Genomic DNA, 25,248 nt, shown 5'->3' on the forward strand with positions numbered 1-25,248 from the left:
CATTTGATATTATCTAGATTTTTTTGGTACATTGTACAAGGATACAAAAACTAAAACCAACCAAAATTTAGATTTTAGATTTGGGATATTGTATTTCGAGTCTGTTTGATAGTGATCCTAAAAAGCGTTTTTACTATTTTTAATATTTGATACATAAAAATTTTAAAGTATTAGAAAAATTACTGGCACTTCCTAAAATCATTATGAACTTTTAGTTTATTATGTATATTGTTGTGGTGTTTATAGCTAGATTATATTATTCAAACAAGATTCTTCATTCATGTCAACAATTAAAATATTTATGGTGTTTTTTTGGTAAAATATTTGATAAGTAATTATTTCAAAAACATTTTTAGACCCCAAGAAAAAGCACTTTACTTTTTCCAAAAGTTTGATGTGCGTTTATAAAACGCTTTTAGATTAAAAAACATTTTTAAAGAAACCCGTTTTGATAAAATTTTAAAAATACTTTTAAAAAGTTGAAAGATCCCTACAAAAATTTTATTTAATAAAAAAAAAAAACTATTATCATTTTTTTTTAAAAAGAAAAACCCTTTAAAATATAGAACCTTATTTGGTACGTGATACCTACCGTGTAATAATTATCAAATGTAAAATTTAATCCCATCAAAGCACCAATTGCTTATTCTTAATTCAATCATTAATTCCGACATAAATTAACAAAATTCGGATTTTAAACATAAACTCGTAACGGATTAGGTTTGAGTTGCGTTCCAACCGAATCTGAAAAGGGACAAGGGTCACAAGTGGAATACCAAAAATACCCTCCTAGTCTCTCTTTTGTCTTTGCGATCACCAGTCTCTTCTATCTACCAAACATTCATTAGGAAGCGTAGTGTTGAAATCGCAGGAGGAACAAAATCATTTTATTTAAAAAAAAAAAATCAAAAATCAAAATCATGAATCCATTTCTCCCAAAGTCAAAATCGGATCTTCTTTTATGGCAGGTGCTTGTTTTCATAATCTCGGTTCTCGGTGGTCCGTGTAGTGGTAGTAGCCTGGAGATCAACGGCGGTGATGGAGTGGCTGCGCCGAGAGAGTTTGATTACTTCAAATTAGCACTTCAGTGGCCTGGTACTGTTTGTCCGAGAAGCCGCCATTGTTGCTCCTCCAATGCGTGTTGCCGAGGGTATTCTTGTTTTCAATTTTTTTTAATCAGCTGTTTATATGTGATTTCTGCAGTTTCTGGTAATTCTGATTCATCATACATAGTCGGTTTTATCTGTAATTTTTTTTTTTTGTTTTTATAAAATGAGATTTTTGTTTTTAAAAATGTTTGGATTTGATTTCTCTCGTAGCTTAAACATTGGGCTCCATTTGTTTCCTCGGAAAATGGTTTCCCCCGAAGGTTTTTTTAATTTTTTATTTATTTTTATTTTTAAATAACAATAATTATAATTTTGTTTTTAATTTTCTTTATATGTCTTCACCTCGATTATATATATTGAAAATTTTTATGAGCTTTCCTTTTAATTTTCTTGGATTTAGTTTCTATTCTTTATGTCTGTCATTTTTTGCTATTTCAGGTTCTTGGTTTTATTTGTAAACAAAATCTTTAAAAACGAGGATCTTTTTGTCTAATGCTTAGGTTGTGCATAGCCGAAACATTGGGCTCCGTTTGTTTCCACGGAAAATGGTTTCTGGAGAAAAGGATTCCTGAAAAATCATCAGGCTCTTTTATTTTCATATTGCTTTATCTATTTTATAATTTTGTTGGGAAATTTTCCTGCCACACAAGGGAATTTGTATATTTTTCCCCCTATTTTTTTGGTGACTGCTATAGTTCATTACACAGACCACGCATTCTAATATTAAATATAAAGATAATAATCCTGAAGTTTCTATACCCTTTGAGACGATCTGTGTCCTGTCACAAGGGTGGGTACCATTGGTTGTTTGCAGTTTTCAAATCAAGTTTTATCATGCTTTCCTAAACTGATTATTGTTGTTATGCTTTCTGCGTCTCTTGCACCTCATCTGGTTGGTTGGAATGGGAAATATTTTAGTTGATTGGAATGGGAAATTGCGAATGAATATCTCAAAAGATGAGTATTTAATTTTATTTATCCTTGAGGGTTCATTTGGATCATGAAAAATTTGAGGGAGGGAAAGTATGAAAGAAAGAAAATAAAGAGAAGGGAAATGAAATAAGAAGAAAAGGAAAATAAAGTATATTTTTGAATTCTAATTCTTTCTTATCATATCCCTCTATTGCCTTTTTTATAGAGGAGGAATTTAGAAATGTAGAACTTTTTAAAATATTTAATTTATTTCATTTCTGTATTTTTATGGCGAAGCAAATAAGAGAATTTGAGATTCCTTCCTATTTTATTTCCTTTCTCTGGTACTTTTCATGATCTAAATGGAGCCTTAAAGAAGTCCAAAAACATTCTTTCTGAAATTCCCATCATTGAGTTGCCATTTGGTAACATGCCAACACTTAGTTTGAAAATTGGAGGTCTGTTTAGCTTTGTGTCATTCTTGATTATTTATTAGAGTATTTTTAAAATTTTTTTGATAGGCAAACTAGATATGTATATATGTTTTCTAGGGGCCTAAGAAAATGAGTTACAACCTAAGAATAGAGGAAGTATACAAGGCATGCTAAAGAAAAAAAGAAGAAAAATGACATAGAGCAATTGTGATTCCTAACTAACACAACCTGAGCTACCTACAAAATCAAGCATTTAAAGATTAGCATCCCTCTGCATCCCATAAGACCACAAAACAAGGTTTTTTAAAAAATTAATCTTTCACAATGAGAATGAACTGCCTCACTCCTTCAAAGTTTCTTTTCTTTGTTGCACTTTCTTCTAATTACTTAAAAGAAAATTTAAACCAGCTTGTGATTGTCATCCACAACGTGGCCATGTCAACTAAGCAATAGTTCTCTAATCAAATAGGGGAAACCCACAATACCCCAAACAGGGAGAACATGAAAGATTGCAATTAGAAGCCATTTACCAGGAATGAGAACCCTTCACCTTGTTTATAGAGGCAACATTGGTTAATTGTACTCCCACCTCATTTCATAAGTTGATAAATAGTAAAAATTGTCTCACATGTTATGTAATGACTTATTTTCTTGTGTGTAGATATTGTCTGCTTTGGGCCTAAGGATCAGATAACTTTAAAACACATCTGTACAGGTAACAAGAGTCTACTAAAATATAGAGTCTCAAAAAACTTATCTTCCTAGTTGATGTAGGATCTCACGATAAATTTTGACACTTTATATGTAGTAGGCTCTTTTTAACTACATAGATATGTTTAAAGCTTTGCATATCTTGGACCCAAAGTGGATAGTATCTATACACGAGGGAGCGAGTTTTTATGGATGTTATTAGAGTCAATCTTAGCTTATTGTAGGAGTTTGTTTGTTCTCATGGGATGTGATGAGAATGTTGTTTTTGCATGGGGGATTGATTGTGAGATTCCACATGATTAGGAAGGAAATTTTTTGATATTTTATATGTAATGAACTCCTCTTAATTTTATAATGCGTTTTTAGAACTATGTGAACTTTGAGACTAAAAAAGGCAATATCTATGCACAAGACTCTGTTGTAAGATCTCAGAATCAATCTTTGCTATGTTTTGACATATGACATCCTCATCGTGTCCCATATGACAAATGGACTTAGACCGACTATGACATCCTGTCAGGGATTTAATTTTACTACCACCTGTAAATACACATTTCTTCATGTGCAGTTGTTTGTTTTAAACTCAAGACCCATACAATTTTAAAATTTGTTTGCTCAATTAAGGGAAGTCCACTATATATAAAGCGTCAGTCGTCAGGAACTTCACTCCCTAGCAAGTGTATTGCCTCACAATTACTTTTTGTGCAGGCACAATGTTTTTGTCATGTTCCATGAGATTGTGAGATTAGATAGCGTGACTCCCACTTCTAGCTAGGGATTAACTTTGATATCATCCAAAATGAGCTACTTCCTCATGTGTCGAGATTGTCCTTACACATGAAAAACCCACCTTGGATGATGTTTTGGAAATCGAAATTTCTTTAGCAAGAATGAGAGAACTTGGCTGAACTAAAAAATTTGCAAGAAGACATAATTGAGAAAGATTAGTGGATGGTAGTGGTTGCAGAAGGGTGTCCACAAATACCAACTCTTGATCTAAGAAGCTCATCTTGGAGCTAGGTTTAGAGCAATCCCAAACCTTGTTCCCTATCATAGTAATCTTCCATTCATGCATCTTTGTGGATCATTAAACTAAACAACTTTGGGAAGCAATCTTTTAAAGGCCCTTCACCACAACAAGTGTCAATCCAGAATTTGGTTCAAAGATAAGGAGCCCACTGCAATGCTCACCCTGAAGGTGCAACCCAACCTTTCCTGATGGTTTGATTGTCCACAAACTCAAGTCTCAAGCCATAAGCTTCTCTGTTTACTCTGCAACTTCACCCCTTCCAATCCCTGACTTCCCCACTATGACTTTTCTCCATGAGTTGTCTAGATTGACTGCAACCTCTATAGCCACTTACCTAGCAATTCCTTGTTTAGGATCCCATATTTTTGATGTCCAAGCCTTTTGAAGTCTTTTCTGCACAAACTTTTGCCTAGCTTACTGAATGGATCTTTCTATCTGAGTTACCAAATCCACCATAGAAAATTTCTATGGATCTTCTTTGTAAGGGTATTAAAAGTATACCGAAACTAGACCGGAAAGATAGAGAGTGCTCTTCAATAGGGTGAGTTTGCACCCGTAGACAACCATTGCTTTTTCAAAGCAGCCAACATTTTTAAGTCTCTAACTCTACTGAGTCCCAAACCTATGAGGACTTGAAAGTTGCAACAAATGGCAACTTAGGAGGCTAACTACCCACTCCCATACCAGAGGCCTGCAGAACTTGCTCCAAGAATACTGTTTAGTCACAGGCACTTCTTGTGTTGGTTTAACAGTTCAGTTGGCAACTGAACAAATTCTTATCCAAAAATTCAGTGATTGGATGGATCATTGTAGATGCCAAAATCTATTGTAAGCTCTTACAGGAATTAGGTTGAGTAACAAATAGTGAGATTCTGTTTTCTCATTTGTAAAGTGAACATGTGAAAATTTATTTATAGAATACTTTCAAAGAACGAGATGGTGAATAGAAAGAAACAAGGATATACCCTTTCTTGAATTTGTCCACTTTTTCTACTCATTTTTGGTCATGGGTATTCATTATTTCTTTCTTCTGTTTGTCTATGAGTTGTGGCAATCCTGACATATGATTTCTCGGTATGGACTGGAGACGGTACTTGGTTGGAAACAGTGATTTTGTTGGCTCAAGGTCTGCTTACTATTAAAAGTGGGATCCAGTTCACTTGCAAAAAAGGGGAAAGTAAAAAGGGAAAAGCAACTGAGCTTTGTGGGATATTGTCCTTGGGTTAGTAGATGTTAAATGGGTCTTTCCAGAAATTGTAAAGGAGGTCTTAATTAGCTGGAGGGGCCCCTTTGTGGGGAAGAAAAGGAAAAAGGTTTGGAAATCCATCCCGTTGTGTATTTTTTGGACGGTATGGAAGGAGAGGAATAGATTAGCTTTTAGGAGGGGTGTGTTGAATATCCAGAAACTAAAGAATTTTTTTGTTTGTAATTTGTGGAGCTGGGCCAAATTGTATTTAGGTGAGGAGGCTCTTTCTCTTATAGGCTTCTTGGAGTGGGTAGCATCCACTTAAGGGGAGGTGAATCCTTTTTGTTTTTGTTTTTTTGAGGCCTTAGCTACCTTGTATACCCCTGTATGTTTTGTGGCTTTTTGCCTCTTTCTTAATGCATTTCTTATTTTACTTATCAAAAAAAAAAAAAAAAAAAAGCAACTGAGCAGTCAAGTTGGATGGATACTTTGTGTCATTTTGGATGCTTCATATTCCTGCATTCTACTGTTATTCCCTCTCTTTCTTTCTTGCCCTCTATTCTCATTGTTGCATTAATGGTGTTTCTTTTAAGCATTCAGTTATTTATAAGGGATCTTATATATAGCTTTTCTCTTGTTGCTAGAAACTCGACTTAAAGAATCTCACTTTCCTTTTATTCTTTTACCAATTTCAGCTCAAATGCCCCAACTGAATTTACAATCCGTAAGTATTATTTTGTCTTTCTCTCTTTCTTTTAAATCTGGATCATTAGAATCCATTTTTGCAGTGCTAATAGTTGCATGGTGTCTGTCTTCCTAATTGACATTTTGGATGGTACATTTACCTTGTATAGAGAATTGTCATGGAAGTTATTGCTTGCTGTAATGTTCATCTGGTTTCCATTCTTGTATGACAGATGGACTATGGCCTGATTACAATGATGGAACATGGCCTGCTTGCTGTACCCGATCATCTTTTGACAGAAAAGAGGTGCTTGTGCTTTTATGTACTGAAATTTGCATGTCCTTTCTTCTCTTAAAATTTGTCTGGTTCTCACGTGCTGAGAGTGATTTACACAATGGTCAGCTTCTGCTTATTTAGAAACAGCTAATGCAAAGCAATTTTAGAAAGAAATCACCAGAATGATCGCTTGTGGTGGCAATGAGTACATAGTTTCAGGTGGATCATGAAAATACTGGGATATTAACATAGATGTTTCTGTCTCTTATAAAGAATGGGAAGTTAACCCAAATGTTGTGAGAAAACCTTTAATGAAATGTATTGATAATAGTAAAGTTCAAGAGAAGGATGAGAGGTCCTTCCCACAAAATACTATGTTCTTTCTATATATTTGGATTGGGACATAGAAGATGCTTCAGTGATAACTGCTGCAGTTATCCATCACATAATGACACATGTCCTCTGTAAGCCTCTTTTCTTATGTTGCATTGAGACTTTAAAATGTGTGAAACTACCATGGTGTATATATATATATATATATATCAGGTGTTGGTATTGGTTTAATTGTCAGATTTGTTTGAACCATATTTGTCTGAACAAATATATACTAATGCTTGCCTACATTTGTAGAACTATGGTTTGATTGCTTTGTATGCATCGTGTATACTTCTTTTTATTCTAATACACTTACACTTATCAAAAAAATCATTTGTAGAGCTATATTTAATGAAGAGATACATATTTTTTAAAACTATATTCCTTCTTTCTAATGACATGTCAATTGTGTAGGGTACATAATTTGTGTATGCAATTGAACAACTTTTGTTAGCCATGTGTATAGTGCAAAATTTGTTGAACATTTTTAAGAAGTGTTTGTGTATTGGAGTTTTTTTTTTTTTTTTTTGACAATGTCCTACATATACAACTCTTTTGAAGTGTTTGTGCTACATAGCAAGGAAGCCTTAGGCATGGAAGGTGACACACCTACGAAGTTACTCTCAAATTTTTCATGATGTATGGATGTTAGAAACTCAAAACCCTCTAAGCCATCCTTTTTAAACCCATAGATGAGATGCAATAGAAGAAAACAAAATGAGATAACATGATTACAAGGTAATCTCCCTAACTTGTATATTACTCTTACAATGAGTTTACAAGAATTCTGAACTAGATTTCCACAATGCTTTGGTGACTTCAAGCATGCAGAGAATGACATGCTAGGCTCATTATTTATAGGCTATTGAATCTAACCAACTCCCACATTTCTAGGAACAAACTTCATTTGAATTTAAATTCAAACTCAAATTCTAATTCCAATTTCAAATGCTCTAGCCTATCCATGCTTGAACCATTTGTCACTTGTCCCTTGAGTGATTCAAAGTCCTCAATTGCTACCATTTGTTGGCCACATGCAATGATTGCCTCTTGATCAATTTCAATTGCCTTCAAGCTCAACAACCCACTCCGTCTTGCAACCATTAAAGAAACTAAATTGCTTGTTTGCACCATGTGCTTGCCACCTAGTGCTTGTTGGAGAGATTGGCTTGGTTCATGCCAAGTGTCTTCCTACCTCAACTCACATCTTAGCCCATCATATGTCAAACCTATGTTGTGCTAGCAGCCCCTTGTTGGGCTTCCCCAATGCCAAGGTTCCTTCCTTGCTTAGGTTAGCCCTAATTAATGCTAAGGTGTCCTCTTGGTGTCTTGCATAATGTCCGCTTATGCTTGTTGTGTAACCCATGAGTATCAACTTACTCAATAGTTTAGTTAACCCTTAAGTGTCTATCTTGTTGCTTGTATGTCTAGGCAACCCATATCTGCTAAATTCTCTCTTAGCCCATGTGCTTACAATGCTGCCTCGGTGCCAAGCCCTTTTCTTAGCCCATGGTCCATGTTGCTATGTTGGCCCATGCGTGTATTTGCTATGTTGGCCCATGTGTGTATTTCCTATGTGGATCCTACCAACTCGAGGCAACTATGCTCATTGATGTGCCATAGTTGCGCCTCATGTCAATGCTCCCACGGGTTGCATCACACCTCATGGCATTGCGCTCATGTGTGTGTGTTAGCAAAGCTTATCATTTTGCCTTACTCATGACATGCATGTCCTAGGTGTGATGGCTTGTGCCACCATCACTACCTTTGAGTCACCCAAACCCATCCCTAATGAGCATTTTAAGCCATTTCCTTAATGTTAGGAGAAGACATCATAGGTACTAGAGGAGGTGGGATGAATTTTTTAGAAAAATAAAAAAACTAAAAAATAATTTCTCAATTTGGAAACCCCATCTCTAGACATCTTCTTTGAAGGAAAAATACTAGCCACTCAAAATTCCACACTAGAATTTTTGGTCATGTCCAGTTGCACCATGTGCTGCCCACACGTGTTGTGTGCCATCCTTATGTGCTAGTAACGTGTGTTGCTCCTCAAGCCACCACCAAGCCTTGACATCACCCCTCATAAGCCTTGATTATCACCTTGTCTTGTAAGCCTCAATAGCATGCCATCTTGCATGCTATTGGCACTTAAGGGTGCAAGGTGCCACCATGTGAGCCTTGGTGTCGTTTCATGGGTGTCAAAGTATTAACAAACCACCCCCACTAGGTGGAGTTGACGCCCTTGTCAACTTAAACTACAAATACTCTAATATAACTTCCTTAAATTGCCACAAGATTGCTCTCTTCTCTTAGCTTTCCTCACTTTCTGATGTCTCTTTGTGTCACTCCTGTGCACCTCGACACGCAGGACACAACATCAAGGCCTCATGTGGTGGCACCTTGCACCCATGAGTGTGTATGACATGCGGGACAACATGCTATTGAGTGTGATAGTATAATGATTGAGGCTTATGAGAGATTATGTCAAGATTGGTGGTGGCTTGAGGTTAGCAAGCGAGCGTGGCATCCAACATGTGGGTTAGCACTTAGCACTTGTGGGCACCACATGGTGCAACTCGATATGGACCAAATTCAAGTGTGGAATTTCAGGTTGTTAGTATTTTCCTTCAAACAAGATGCCTAGAGTTCGGAGTCCCAAGTGGAGAAATTATTTTCGAATTTTTATTTTATTAGAAAGTTCATTATGCCTCCTTGAGCACCCATGATGTCTCCTCCTGATGCTAAGGGAATGACTTAAAAATGTTCTTTAGCAACGAGGTGGTTGACTCAAAGGTAGTGATGGTGACATAAACTATGCTACACCAAGGGTATGACATGAGGGCTTTAGACATGAGCAGAACATGATGGTGAGCCTTGCTAGTATTCATATATGAGCACAATGCCATGAGGTGTGGTGCAACTTGTGGGTATAATGACACAGGGTGTGGCTAAGGCACAACCACACATGTATAAGCATGGTTGCTTTGGGTTGGTAGGATTAGCATGGTTGACACACACATGAGCCAACATATCAACACAAACAATGAGTTAAGAGTAGGGCTTGACATGAGGCAATGTTGTAAGCATATGGGCTAAAGAGAGGACTTGGCACACATGGGTTGCCTAGACACACAAGCAATAGGCTAGACACACAATGGGCTAATTAGACACTTGAGTGGGTTGATGCTCATGGGCTCAATAACAAGTGTGAGTTGACACTATACAAAACACACGAAGGACACCTTAATATTAGGTCTAGCCCAAGCAAGGGGCTGTTGGTACAATAAGAGCTTGACATACAATGGGCTAAGATGTAGGTTGAAGTAGGAAGACACTTGGCATGAGCCAAACCAATCTCTCCAACAAGCACCAAGTGGCGTGTGCAAGTAGACAAGTTACTTCTTATGATGGTGGCAAGACAAAGAGTGGGCTGGTGAGCTTGAGGAAAGGTGGCATTGATTAAGAGGCAAGCATTGCATATTGATAATAGGTGGCAATAACCGAGGACTTGAATCATTCAAGGCACAAGTGGTAAATGATTAAAGCTTTGGGATAGGCTATAAAGAATTTGAAATTTGAATTTGAGTTTGAATTTAAATTCAAAGGGAGTTTGTTCCTAGATATGTGGGAGTTGGTTGGATCCAATAGCCTATAAATAATGTGCCTAGTAGACCATTCTTAGCATACTTAAACTTACCAAAGTATTATGGGAGTTTAGTTAAGATATGTCTAGTTATTTTTGTAAACTCATTATAATAGTAATATAACAGTTGGTGAGATTACCCTATAAGCGTGTTGTCTTGTCTTGTTTTCTTGTGTTGCATCTAGTGTGTGGGTTTGAGAAGGATGGCTTAGAGGGATTCTAAGTGCTGCGCATCACGAAAAATTTGTTGGTAACTCTTATGGGTGTGACAGTGGGCATTGGCAAAGGCAATAATTATGGTTATAGGAGTATTGGCAGTGATGATGGTGGCTTGTGTTTTATTTTATTTTGGTTGGGGTGGGGGTTGGGATTTTGGTGACACTCTGGCAACAAGAGCAGATTTAGTGGCAATTATGGTGGTATGGCAATGATGGCTATGATGGCGTATACTGATGGTGAATATTTGCAATAGCAGTGGTGGCGATATGAGCAGTGATATGCTGGCAGTAAACAAGGATGGAGGTGGTGGGGGTGATGCTTGTGGGGCAATATGGTCCTTTCCAGGAATTATGCATTTGTAGAATTTTTGGAGTTTTAGTCTAACTAGTGGAGAATTTGTTTGATAAATCTTTTTCATAAGCGCTTGGAGTAACCAATCGCTTATGGAAATATGAAATTCAATTAAGACTCTATCCTGAAAGTTGACCAACCAAATGCAATTTTCACCAAAAAATGCTGCATTTGCCATAATGAAAAAAGAATGCACCTAACTTGGTACATTATCAGTGTTCATAGATGATATCTCCAACTTCTAGATGTAGTGCTGCCCTCTGAGTTCTATGTTGGTTTTTTGCTTTTACAGTAATTTTTAATATATCTTAACTTAAATTTCCTTGATTAATTTTGTAGATCTCGACATTGCTTGATCCTTTGGAGAAGTATTGGCCATCTCTAAGTTGTGGTTCACCATCAAAATGTTATGGTGGAAAAGGATCATTTTGGGGTCATGAGGTGGTTATCAATTTTTTATTTTCTTACTGAATCTTCCCTACTATGATATGGATCTAACATGCTTTTTTCTCATCTCTTTTGTGGCTGAATGGGATGATATACGTTGACAGTGGGGTAATTATCTTCAGCCTTTCCTCTGTTACATTATATAATTAATACAAATGTATTTTCTACATTTTTTCTTGATCTTCTTCTGGAAAGAGAAGTCTGACATTTAATTGAAGCATGGGAAACTGTCTATCCTAATAGATGTGTCAGACCTGCTTCAGCTCTCTATGGGTGACACGGAATGGTCATGACAACCCTAGCTTTTTGCCTGAGGCTTTTGTTGAAATTCTCATATTATTTTATCATGTTCTTTTGTTGGATAGTGAAGAGAGCAAGGATGAAAAGGCAATTGTAGGAATCAGATGTCATTGACAGAAATGGCAGCTGAGCTACGGTCAACCTATCTGATCAACAAAATTTATGTTAATGCTTTTGGTGGGAAATCACTTTGTACAATTTGAATATGTTTAATGATTGGAAATGGGTCTTTAATTTGTGACTTAATATTTGGTAAAATTTGGCTATTTTTTATGGTGACACATACATCGTGGGATGATTGGCTGTCACCATAAACAATAGCCAAATTTTACGGAACATTAAGTAAAAAATTAAAGACCCATTTCCAATCATTAAACACATTCAAATTGTACAGAGTGATTTCCTACCAGAAGCATTAACATAATAGCATTATATATATAATGTTATCTATGAGTAGACAGTGTTCTTAAAAGGGTGATATCTGATTTTCCTTTTTGGGAAAATGGGCATTGTGATAATCCATTTAGGATTATTTTTAATGCAATGAGGTTAAGAAGATTGAATGCACCAAACATCTGGTGTTGGCCTTTGCATGTGAACCATGCTTAGTAATATGAGTATATCCAACAGTGTGTTGAATTTTGAGCCATGAGCTCTTTAATGCCATGATCTTTAAATAGTGGGTCTTGAAAGTGTTCAAGTGCAAGACATATAATGTTCTACTATTTAGAATGCAAATCATATTATAGTTACACTTCTTTGTACTATATTATACTTTTCTACACATGTTAATTGCAGAAAAGCATGGGACTTGTTCCTCTCCAGTGGTTCGAGATGAGTACAATTATTTTTTGACAACCCTCAATGTCTATTTTAAATATAATGTCACGGTAAGTTTTATAGAAGCTGATTTCTCATCTTAATGAAAAAACCTTTCATGTCTTTCTCGCTGGCTCTATTCACTTGTAAGCTTTAACAGTGGGGAACTTTGGATGGTGAATGATTTTTTGATTGCATGCCATGCACCAGTGAAACCTATGCACCTTCATGTCCTATATGCAAGTTGTGTTTGCAGTATCAAAAGGGTGTCCTCCAACATTGCTTTGAGTCTTTTGTTTTGCTAGCAAGTTACATAATCTGTCATGAAAAAGGTCTAGATAGGACTATGAGCTGATTACCATGATGGGGTTCAGTTGCCTCTACTTTTGAGATAAAAAACTGGATTCTCATCCTATTCAATGTTTCAAGAGAAATAATAACAAAAAACTTACTTATAATTGGCAAAATATGCATATGGTAATGAATCTTCATCTGAAAATAGAAATTAGAACTTTCAGAAAGCTATAGGTCACTAGGCAAGAGCATTAACATCGTCTTTTGTTTGTTCGTTTGTTTGTTTTTATTTTTCCCCAATTTAAGTATTGCCAAATTTTGTATGAATATTGTGATACATAGCATGAAAATTTTGATGAAGAATTAATTATGCACCTCCATTAATGTTTTTGGTAGCTTTGATGCTTTTTTATAAATGGATTGTGAACTATGTGATCTTTGCTTAATTTATTGAAAGAGTTTTGCCATCTATATTTGATGTAGATGACATTGGTGAATACATGTTCACTTTGTTGATCTTAAGACTCTTAATAGATATAGAGTAGCTCAAGTTAATTTGTATAAAAGAATATGAATTGCTTTAGAGAAGGCAAAGGTGGAAGAGTGAGAGATGGAGATCTTAGGGCTATAGAGACATTAAGGCTAAGATAATAATTTCTCTTAGTCCCAAGAGTATTATTTTATAAGAGTTTTAATGTGTCGAGGTTTTAGTAAATTGAATCCTTGAGCTTGATATTGCCGAAAGATTTCTTTTAAGAATGTTCTTGAAAAAGTGAGAAATGGAGATCTTAGGGCTATATAGGGATTGCTTATCTCTTGTACATCATACTCAACATGACAAACGTATGTAGTTGTATCAAAAACCTAGGGCATTGATTTAAAAAACTATAATAACTTTAATTTTATGAAAATGCCCTTGAAAATAGAAGAACGGTTTAAAAAATTTCAAAGCAAAGGATCTAGCATTTGAACACCTAAAAGGGACATTTGAATGCTAGGGAGGATGTTTGAATGTCTTGTTGGACATTTGAATGCTCCTTTAGGATGTTTGAACATTCTTCCCAATTTTTGTGCTCTGAACTTTCTTGTTCATGTTTTTCTTCAAAATAAACACATGGTAACATATATTAGCCATTCCTCAATCTTTACAACTCCAATCACATGCATACCTCAAGAAATAACAACTTTGAAGTAGCTCATAGTAGAAATGGGAATTGGTATGACCCATGGAAGCGTGATGCATATGAGTTTGTAAGAAATGGAACATAATTGTCAACCTATATAGACAATAATTCACCAGATAAGGAATGACCCAAGATCTGCCGGTAAAAATGCCGGTAACTTCCCCTGGTGGTAAGTGCTGGTTTGGCATTGATTTGAAGACCTTTAAGATTATCATAGAAGACCACAAAGGAAAAGTGCGTGGAAAGATCTGCGAAAGAGGCCCTAAGTTCTCTTCATGGATCAGATTTGGAGGAAAAGGCTTATTTCTGCTGCTAGAAGGGGTTGAATCATGTTGTGGGCTAAAGGAAAGAACCCCTTTCAGAAAGTTTTGGTCAGAAGGTGATAGAGTTTACAGTATGAAACTCAGATGCAATAGAGCAGGAAGATTTTTGTTCTACGTTGTAAGAGATGCGGAGAACAAAAGATTTTCCTTGGCTTTCCCTGAAGGAAGGGGGCTTGTTGGAGGCTGGAAAATGCTTGCTAGTAAATTGAGAAGTGTGGGAGTCGCCCCCCTCCAATGGAGAGGTGTTTTGCTGGATAAACAATTACCTTCCCAAGTCTCACCCAGCAGTAGCGTAGGCAGAGGCTCATACCCTCTTCGGGACTGCCCCGTGCCTCGCGATGCCGTCTGGCTAGAAATTGAGAAAGAAACTTTGGATAGGAATGAAGAGCTGCTGGGCAGGTGTCTTGTGGGCTCTTGGGTGGGGGACGCTGATCGTCTTCTTGACCTCGTTTCTTTCGGATCATGGGCGAAGAACTCATGGTTCTTGGAAGGAAACCTCTGGCTTTCAAACGTGAGAGAAAATCTCATGCTTCTGGAGTTTGAATTTGAGGATGAAGCAGAAAGGGTGTATAGTTCAGGGACAAGACGTTTCAGAGGAAAAAGCTTCTGCCTAGAAAAATGGAAGCCATCTGTGGGATGTCTTGAGGGAGATAAAGAGGATGCGCGCCATGTGTGGGTTAGAATTTTAGGACTCCCTCTGCATCTCTGGGGAAGAAGCCTCTTCAAGCAGTTCGGAGACTCCTGTGGGAGGTACGTAGCTGTGGATGAAAACACAGCTGAGCGTCGGAACCTCAAGTGGGCCAGAGTCCTAGTCAAAACTAGAGGATGGCAACACCCAAGCTCGCTACAGGTAGTCGCTGGCTCCTCCTGTTATGCTCTGCAACTATGGTGGGAAGAAGAGCCCTACCTTTCCTCTATGATCCTCGCCTGCAGGTCCGGTGCTTAGAAGATTGGGGATGAAGTGGTGGCCCCTTCACGCGCTATGGGGAGCGTGGACCCCCAGCCCCCTTCCACAGTCATTCTGCAACCTGAAAAGCTGCCTTCGCCGATCCTGGGGACTGGTGCACCTACTACAGACATGACGGGTGCAGCTGCTCCCTCGTCTCCTGCCTGCGCTATGGAGACGGGCCAGCATCCCCTTTCCCTAGCCCGCGTTGAGGAAACAGGCCAGCTTTTGGACGCCTTGGCCCATTCGAGCCTGGCCTGTGGAAGGCCCTTTGGGCCTGGGCTAGGGAAGGCCCAGGTCCCAATCTCTTTGGGTTCTTCTTTTAAACCCCTCGGCCCAACCCCTTCCAAAGCTTTAGGGCAAGAAAACCCTAGCTGCTCGCTGCGTCGGAGTGGAACCCCCACTGCGACTCCTTCCTTCTCAAGGACTCCCCAGAAGGTTGCGTCGCCCCTTTTGGATGTCGTCCCTTCCCGTCGAAGCTAGCAAAACCCCCCAACTGGAAGCGTCACCCCCTGTGGAATCGCCGATGCATGCGTTTGAGCTTTCCCTCCCCGTCAAAGCTTGTAAGTCGACCCAGTTGGAAGCGTTGCACCTTGTGGAAGTGCCGACATCTGTGAAGGAGCTTCCCCCCCCCCCCCCCCCTGTCGAAGCTCGTAATAAAAAAGGTATGCCTTATCTTCCCCCGATCTCCTTGAGAGGGGACTCATCCTCTTCTTCTTCTCCTTTCTGGGACACGGGGCTTGAGAGGGGAAAGGAACCTGGCTCTAGTCCTTTAATTTCAATGGCAAGGGATGTAGAAGTGACACCGAACCCCCTGTCCATCATGCTTAGAGATGGGTCGACAGTGATTTTGACTAAAGCCCCGACCTCTGATCTGGGAAAAAACATGGCAAAGCAGAGAGACTCGTCGGATTACCCCCCGTGTGAAGAAGGATGGTCAGAAGAGGAGCTCTCCAAATTATTACATTTTAGTAAAGTCTTGGGAATGCCTGTTGAAGGGCATGAAGTTGAAATTCTGGAGTTGCTTTCGAAATTGAAGCTGAGGACTGGAAGTAACTCTCTCGACAAGAGAAGGAAGAAGAAAAAATCCTGTTCCACCCGATTTGAATGAGAGTTAAAAAGATTGGAATGCTCTGTTAGTTATAAGGGGACATCAGGGATATCCAAAAAATCTGGTCAGAGCTCCTGGGATTTGATTCCAGTTGATTAATGGGAATTAAAATTCTTTGCTGGAACGTCCGAGGGCTTAATGATTGTGATAAAAGAAAACTAATCAAGGGAGTGGTGAGGAATCAGAAGGCTGATTTGGTTTGTCTCTTGGAGACAAAGGTGAAAGATGTTTCTATGCAATTGGTAAAAAGTGTGGGAGTAGGAAGATTTCTTAATTGGGCTTCAGTGGACGCAAGGGGCACGGCAGGAGGACTCCTCTTATGGATAACAGAGTCTTGGAGAATTTGGAGGTAGAAAGTGGGGGGTACTCCATCTTTGTTCGCTTTAGAAACTGCAGTGACGGATTCTCTTGGATCTTCTCTGGAGTGTACGGGCCAGCGATAGGTAGCGAAAAGGAAGACTTTTGGGAAGCGCTTGGAGCCATCCGTGGCCTCTGGGAAGACCCTTGGTGCATAGGAGGGGATTTTAATGCTGTTAGATATCCAGAGGAAAGAAGAAATGCCCCTAGACTCACAGTCGATATGAAGAGATTTTCAGAGGTGATAGGGGAGCTGGGGCTGAGGGATATCCCACTGGCTGGAGGTCCTTTCACTTGGATAGGGGGCTTGAACTCTCAAGCTGCCTCTAGATTGGACCGTTTTTTAATCTCTGACCAATGGAGGACCACTTCTCTGCCATCTCACAATCTGCTCTCCCTCGCCTGGTCTCTGACCACAGCCCCATAATTCTAGAAGTTGGGGGTTTCTCTTCAGGCAATAGCCCCTTCTGTTTTGAAAATATGTGGCTGAAAATTGATGGATTCAAAGACCTAGTAAGAAGCTGGTGGAATGGATATTCGGTTGAAGGCTATAGCAGCCACTGCATTGTTGAGAAGCTCAAAGCTCTTAAGAAGGACCTGAAAAAACTGAACAAGGAGGTGGTAGGCAACGTCTCTTTCAACAGAGCAGAGGCCTTCTCCCGCTTGCAGTGGTAGGAGGCCAAGGAGAATGAGAACACTCTTACTCCTGAAGATCTAGAGGCTAAAAATCTGGATCTTGAGGAATATAAGAAATGGGCCCTTCTAGAAGAAACTTCTTGGAGACAGAAGTCAAGAGAAATCTGGTTAAGAGAGGGTGATAAAAATACCAAGTATTTCCACAAAATGGCCAATGCTAGGGCAAGGAGGAATTTCCTATCCAAAATTAAAGTAAACGGGGTGAATCTCTCATCCTTGGCAGAGATAAAAGAAGGTGTTTGCAGTGCCTACCAAACCCTTCTCTCTGATCCTGGGGATTGGAGGCCTAGTATAAATGGCCTTAACTTCAAGGAGTTGGGAGAAGGCTTGGCCAACAGCCTAGAAGTTATGTTTTCTGAGGAAGAAATTTTCGCAGCCCTAAGCAGTTTCTGTGGAGACAAAGCCCCAGGTCCGGACGGCTTCACAACGGCCTTCTGGTTATTCTGTTGGGACGTTGTTAAACCAGAGATTTTAGGCCTCTTTAGGGAGTTCTACCTCCATGGGACCTTCCAAAGAAGCTTAAACTCCACGTTCCTCTTGCTCATTCCTAAGAAGGAGGGGACCGAAGATCTAAAAGATTTCAGACCAATCAGCCTGGTAGGGAGTGTGTACAAATTGCTTGCCAAAGTCCTAGCCAATAGACTGAAAACAGTGATGGGGGAGGTGATTTCTGATTCTCAGCATGCTTTCGTCCATGGGAGGCAGATTTTGGGCGCTGTTCTTATTGCTAACGAAGCCCTTGATTCTAGATTGAAAGACAACATCCCGGGCCTCCTTCTCAAGATGGACATTGAGAAGGCCTTTGACCATGTCAATTGGAACTTTCTTATGGAGGTGATGTCCAAGATGGGATTTGGGCACAGATGGATTAATTGGATAAAATGGTGCTACTCCACGACTTCCTTCTCGATCCTTGTCAATGGAAGCCCCTCGGGCTTCTTTCGTAGCTCTAAGGGATTGAGACAGGGCGACCCTCTATCCCTCTATCTTTTCCTTTTGGCCATGGAAGCTCTGAGCCAATTGTTGTCCCGTGCAAGAAATGGAAACTTTATTTCCGGTTTCAGAGTGGGAGGAAGAGGAAGTGAGGGGCTGTTCGTGTCCTATCTCTTGTTTGCCGATGACACCTTAATTTTCTGTGACGCCGATGCAGATCATTTGCAATACCTTAGCTGGACCTTCATGTGGTTTGAGGCGATTTCAGGATTAAAAGTCAATCTGAATAAAACAATGGCCATCCCAGTGGGGGAAGGCATTCTTATGGAGACTCTTGCGGTGGTCTTGGGTTGTAAGATAGGGAGCTTACCTACATCCTACTTGGGTCTTCCCCTTGGAGCCCCCTACAAATCCATTAGGGTGTGGGATGCAGTGGAAGAAAGATTCAGGAAAAGGTTATCTCTCTAGAAAAGACAATACCTCTCCAAAGGCGGCCGTCTTACCCTGCTGAAAAGCACCCTCTCAAGCCTCCCAACCTACTTTCTCTCTCTCTTTGTGATCCCCAAGAGAGTGTGCGTAAGGCTGGAAAAGATCCAAAGGGATTTCTTATGGGGCGGTGGAGCCTTAGAGAATAAACCTCACTTGGTGAGTTGGAAGGTCGTTTGTGCCGATAAAAAGAAAGGTGGCTTGGGCATTCGTAGTCTAGCTACTTTTAACAAGGTCCTTCTTGGGAAATGGTTGTGGAGATTCGCTAATGAGAATGAGCCCCTATGGAAGCAAATTATCCTTAGTAAGTATGATCTTCAAGAGGGAGGATGGTGCTCCAAAGATGCAAGAAACTGGTATGGGGTGGGGGTCTGGAAGGCCATCAGAAAAGGTTGGGAGAATTTTCGTTCTCATTCCCGCTTCATCATTGGGGACGGCACCAGAGTGAAGTTTTGGAAGGATTTGTGGTGTGGAAATCAATCTCTGGAAGAAGCTTTCCCCATCTTGTTTAACCCCTCTGTCAATAAAGAAGGATGGGTTGCTGAGGCTTGGGAGGAAGACGAAGGAGGAGGTAGCTGGGGGCTTCATTTTAATAGACACCTTAATGATTGGGAGGTGGGAGAAGTCGAAAGCTTATTAAGCAAGCTTCATCCCTTGACCATTAGAAGAGGTGTGGAGGACTTGTTCCGGTGGAAAGAGAACAAGAATGGAACCTTTTCTGTCAAGTCCTTTTATAGCTCATTCTCAAGGGATACCAAACCCCCTTTCCCGGCTAGAACTATTTGGACGCTTTAGGTTCCAATTAGGGCTAGTTTCTTTGGTTGGGAGGCGGCTTGGAATAGGTTGCTCACCATGGACCGCCTGAAGAGATTTGGTTGGAGCATCCCCAACAGATGCTTTTTGTGTAAATATAAGGAGGAAACCACAGATCACCTTCTACTGTTTTGCGAGAAAGCCAGAATGTTATGGCTTCTAATTTTCTCCCTGTTTGGGGTGCAATAGGTGATGCACTCCTCTGTGAAAAAACACCTCCTAGGTTGGTATGGTTCCTTTGTGGGCAAGAAAAGGAAGAAAGCTTGGAGAGCTACCCCCCTCTGCTTGATGTGGACCATTTGGAGAGAAAGAAATAGGAGGACATTCGATGATATGGAGAGGAACGATCAAGACATTAAATCCATTTTTTTGTACACTTTTGTGAATTGGGTTAGGGTGTATGTAGAGGAACACACTTTGTCTTTGATAGATTTTGTAGACTGGCTAGCCACCAAGTAAGGGTCATGTTTGTTTTGTCCCTTTGTTTTTTGCTTCTTTGTCTTTGGTATACTCCTTGTATGCCTTTTCTCTAGCCTTTGGCTCTTAATGAAATCTATTTACCTATCAAAAAAAAAAAAATTGTCAACCTACAACTAATACATCAACATTGTCCATGTTGACATTTCAATTTTCGTTGAAACTTTTCTGATCTAGAGATTAAGGAACTAACTAGCCTTCTTTCCTCCTTGCTACATGTGTACCTATCACCTTCTTTCCTAGATCAAAGGGTTTGGTCATGGACTCTCTCAAAACTCTTCTTAGGGAGTTCTTTCCATAAAGTTCTCCGAGTGTCTCGTCTTGATCCTTTTTGCTCTTGTTAAGTTAATTTGAAGTTCAAAATCTCCACCTAAGGTTAAGATTTTTGCATGGCCTATGGCAAATAAGAAGGTATATCCACGACTTGCTTTATTTTAGGAGGCCTGACAACATTCTTAGCCTAGACCAATGTGTTACGTGTTTGAAGAGTAGTGAATCAACTAATCATCTTTGTCTTCATTGTCCCCCAACACTAGAACTTTGGCATAGATTGTTCTGCATAGGCAATGTCAAATGTGTTTCCACTAGAGGCATAGTATAGATGTTGGGAATCTCCTTTAAAGGATTTAGTAGCCTATCAAAAGGGAAGACACTATGGCAAGTGGCTGTCTTGTTATCCTTTATATGGTTTTTATGTTTGGAAAGGAATGCTAGGATATTTGCGGATAGATTGAGATCTAGGGAAGCCATTTAGGATTTGATTTACTTTTTCTCTCCCCTATGGGTCTTGGTCACTGAGCCTTTTGTAGATATTCCTTTATATATTCTAAAGCTAGATTTGGAAAGTGTTTGTCATTCGAAGAAGTCGAAGAAGGAAGGCTTGATTGGTTGGTTACTCCCTCGAGTGGGTTGGATAAAGTTAAACTTTTTAGGATGTTCTTTGGTAATCTTGAACAGCTAGGTAGTATTGGAGGCATGATAAGCGATTATTTGGGTGCAATATTGAGTGCTTACTCTAAACTTGTAGGAGCGAGGTTTGCTATTGTGGCAAAGATATTAGCATTATTGGAGGGTTTGCTGCCGACCAAAACTTTGTGTCTGTCCAATCTGACTATAAAGGGAGATTCTGCTTTTGATAATTGGATAGCTAAATCATAGATGTTGCTAGTGAGTTGGGATGTGCCTTGGTCTTTGTTCGAGATTTTCTTCCCTTGAGTGGATAAAGCTTTTCTACTATGTGTACATTGTTTTTCTTTTCCTTGTGAAGATGGTCTAGGTTTTCTATGGAGCATGATACTTGTTTACATTCTTATCAACAAATGTATATCTTTGAAGGATTGGTTATTCTTCTTGGATTTATCATTTAATGAATGAAGATGTTTGTTTTTGATTTAAAAAAAAAATCCATAGCATTGCACTTATTGGTTGGTTCCATCATCTTGTACATTCATGTTTTGTTTATTTCATACTGAAGTTTATTATTTAGTTCACTGATTTGACTAAATATTATATGATCCAAAATTTGATACCAGAGAGTTCTGAATGAAGCTGGTTATGTACCTTCTAATTCTGAGAAATATCCCCTTGGAGGTATTGTTTCTGCAATTGAGAATGCTTTCCACGCAACCCCATCACTGGCTTGTTCAAATGGTGCTGTGAAGGAACTTTATTTATGCTTCAATAAGGACTTCAAGGTTAGACTCTGCATTCTATGCTTCTTAGTAATCCCATTATTAGAACTTTATTTATGCTTCAATAAGGACTTCAAGACCAGAGAAAGACCTATAACATCAATAGTCACAGTGGTCTTTACACAAGAGTCCATCACTGTCTTAATGTGTTACTGTATTAGATATTTCCTGCTAAAATTTTATTGATACTTTTCCTAACAAATTTTCTTAACATTTGCCCCACTCCTTAAATATTTTATTGGTATGTATGGTACCATATTTCTATTTAAACTTTGCCATCATGGAGACAATTTGATTCATGTTCTGAAATTTTTTCTTTTTATTACAGCCTCGGGATTGTGCAGTTAGATCTAGTCTTCAAAGTGAGATTTTTTCTCAAAGTTCTTGTCCCACATATGTCAGCTTGCCAGCACATGTGTCATTGGGTACGTTTCATTTACATTATTATTGTTATTTGACTGAAGATTTAGTTGGGTTGTTCAGCAAAAAGAAAAGAGCTATCAGTTGGGTCATCTGCTTGTAACATTTACTTAAAAGTAAAGATATTGATGTCTAATGGCAAGGGCCCATTATCAACTAGTTTTATTGGTCCAGATCTCTAATTATTCCAAATGAATTTTCCCACCATTTCAAATAAATAAGTCTGTTTTGATGCATATCATATTCATAAAAAAGGGGAAATTAAGATACTTGGGGTGCTGGAATTGTTAAATCTAGATGGTGATATCTTTGTAATCTCAAATATTAGAAATTTTTGGTGTTCAGTTTACTTTTGTTTGTATATGGATTAGTTGTTAAGATTTTGCTGGGATTTTTGTTTGGAGTTTCTTCTTTGACGAATATTTTTTATCGTAAGTAGTTTTTGATTCTTTTAAACTTTCACGTTAGTATATAAGAACTTGAGTTTCTGGATTGGGGTTAATTAGGAGGTTTGTTCTTAGGTTGCAAACCAAAAATTTTAGGAGTTTTAGAAGCTTTTTAGATTATAGATATTTTAATGTAATAAAATTTTATTTTTCTTTTGGGGTTGCCTAGATAGTTTCCTACTACCCAATGAGAGTTTTTATAACATGAAGTGAATTCAGAAATGGACAAGGTTTTTTTTTTTCTTTTTGTTGGGGGGTGGGGGGAAGAAACGGTGTTGCAAGATATTCGAAAATGATGTGTAAGGTAGAAGGATAAGGTTGCTTTTCCTTTTGAGTGTAGAACTTGGTATCATTCCATGGCTCTTAGAGCACAAAAAAGAATGAGTTCTGCAGGACCATTTCTTGCTTCTGGTTTTCCTCACAATGAAATGAACCTACAAAACTGTTAGTAGTTAAGCATCGAAAGCTTACACCTAATTATCAGCTTGTAATTCTATAGATGATGAATATTATGTCTAGGCATTGAGGTCCCTTAATATGAGATTTTAGGATCATCTCCTGCCAATTCTTTCACCTCCGTTTATGTCTGTGAATGCCCTTGAGCAGCTATTAGGTGTAAGTTGTGACTGCTTCACAAATGTGAGCTCGCTCTCATGTTTCTTGAATTTGATGATGAACAATTGAAGTTATCCTGTAAGTGTATGACTGATTTTATTTGTTTATTTGCAGGACTTGAAGACGACAGAACCACAGTTGCATGGTTACCTGACAATGAAATTCTCTAAGACATTGGTGGGTTTCAGTTTTACATGTTGAAAACCACTTCATGGTTTTCATGACAATGAAGCTCTCAACAATCAATCTTGCTGGGTTGTATGGGGGTGTGTAAATTGCTTAATTGAATTTGTAAGCAAAAACTGTGGAACATTAACATGCATTTGTAAAATCTAAGATAAAATATTTTGCTTCTGAATTAAAATGTTGTTCTACTTCTACTTCTACTAATTGGTTGCTTCTAAGTGAGATGTGGATGGTTGAGCACAAAAGGAATGGAAGTGATTTTCTTTGTTTTCTAGTTTCTTCAAGAGGAAAGGCTTTCCTCTCACACACTAGAGGAATATTATGATACCTGGAAAGGGAATTGTCCTTGCGTTAAAAATAATTATTAAATATTTGAATGTTTAAAAATAAATAATTATATATATATATATATATATATATATATATATATATATTGTTTTCTCTTTAGCCCAGTATAATTGCCTAGTTGCCTTTACCTTTCCGTTAGTAAATTGATCATGAGATGAAATGTTAGTAAGGGTGAAATTTTGGGGAAGGGAGGTCAATAGTTTGTAATGAACTCAAAGTCCTTTGATCTTTCGGTAGAAATGGTGGGGAAGTTGAGAGGCATTATTGAGGAAAGTGGGAGAGGTTTTTCAATCAGGATTAGGTTTTGAGGATTTGAACTTACACTACTTGTTTGAAAGGGTGGAAATTTGTTGCAGAGATGAAGACTTGGTGAGGTCGAGTAAAGCATAGGAAAAAGACGGAAGGAAGTTTAGGTTGGAGTGTTGATCAAATAGGACAAATAGGTATTCATTTTGTTCAATGGTGATGAGGAGGTGAAGAAGTTTTTGTTGATCTTTTCTGAAGGGAGGGGCTTCCACGAGGGGTAGGTAGTTTTGGCGGAGAAGCTTCGTAGTCTAAGAGTCACCCCTTTAGTAGAGATTAGGGGATTAGGGCAATGGTCTCTCTTGTAAACATGCTATTAGGGGATTAGGGCAAGGAGCTCCAATGGGCTAGATTATTAGTGAAATCTGAAGGATTAGAGTGACCAAGCTGCTTGTAGGTTGCAATTGGATCTTTTTGTTATGCTATCTAGTTGTGATGGGAGGTGCTACCAGGGGTGTCGGAAGTGGTTCAGGTGATCAGAAATGAGATGGGTAAGGAGCAGGAGGTTAGGGATGATGGAAGAGGTGATTCATGTGCCGATTGCAATGTGGAGAAGACACAAACTCATGGGCAGCTTGCCAAGATGGCTATGCCATGCAAAGTTGGTGAAGGTGGCTGCATAAAAGATAGGAAGGCTGAGCTCTCTGACTTTGTGTCGGCAAGAGGAGTAGAGGTTGAGGAAGCCTGCAGACTGTTTGGAAAGAGATTCCAAATATCGGGCCTACAACCCAAGGTTCTAGTTCGCTGGGCCGTGTAAGGGAGATGGTTATGGAGAGAAGGCCCACCGAGGAGGGCCAAGTTAGTGGAGCGTTAAAAGAATATTTGGAAGTGGGCCAGCCCATGATGGTGCCTTTAAAAGGCCCAATGGTGGTCGGACGACCCACTAATGAAGTGTTAAATGGGGTTAGGGCATGTGGGGGTTTTCGTGACTGTGGAGGACAAGATGAGGAAGTTTTTGGTTCTTAGTTGGGGTTGTCTCCACCGGCGCTAAATTTTACATAGATTACCGATGAAGCTTTGATGGAGGAGGCTTCTAGGTACACAGATTGCTTTATTTGCTCTTTGTTTTCTTTGGGGAAGTGCGATTTCTCTCCATTTTCTACTCTTTCTGGGCGGGAT

At 38.9% G+C, this 25,248-nt stretch overlaps 1 protein-coding gene across 1 annotated transcript; it reads left to right on the forward strand.

Annotated features, from left to right (window-relative positions):
* The first annotated feature begins 825 nt into the window (after positions 1–825).
* LOC117918509 (ribonuclease 2) lies at positions 826–23,682 on the forward strand. Its single transcript, XM_034835231.1, has 9 exons — positions 826–1,150; positions 6,078–6,106; positions 6,300–6,373; positions 11,274–11,375; positions 11,486–11,489; positions 12,480–12,571; positions 21,653–21,814; positions 22,140–22,236; positions 23,407–23,682. Exons 1-9 carry the CDS (start codon positions 921–923, stop codon positions 23,460–23,462), a joined length of 846 nt encoding a protein of 281 aa, XP_034691122.1. The 5' UTR covers positions 826–920; the 3' UTR covers positions 23,463–23,682.
* The last annotated feature ends 1,566 nt before the right edge of the window (positions 23,683–25,248 follow it).

This window comes from Vitis riparia, chromosome 7 (genome assembly GCF_004353265.1).
Source record: "Vitis riparia cultivar Riparia Gloire de Montpellier isolate 1030 chromosome 7, EGFV_Vit.rip_1.0, whole genome shotgun sequence".
Taxonomy (NCBI): domain Eukaryota; kingdom Viridiplantae; phylum Streptophyta; class Magnoliopsida; order Vitales; family Vitaceae; genus Vitis; species Vitis riparia.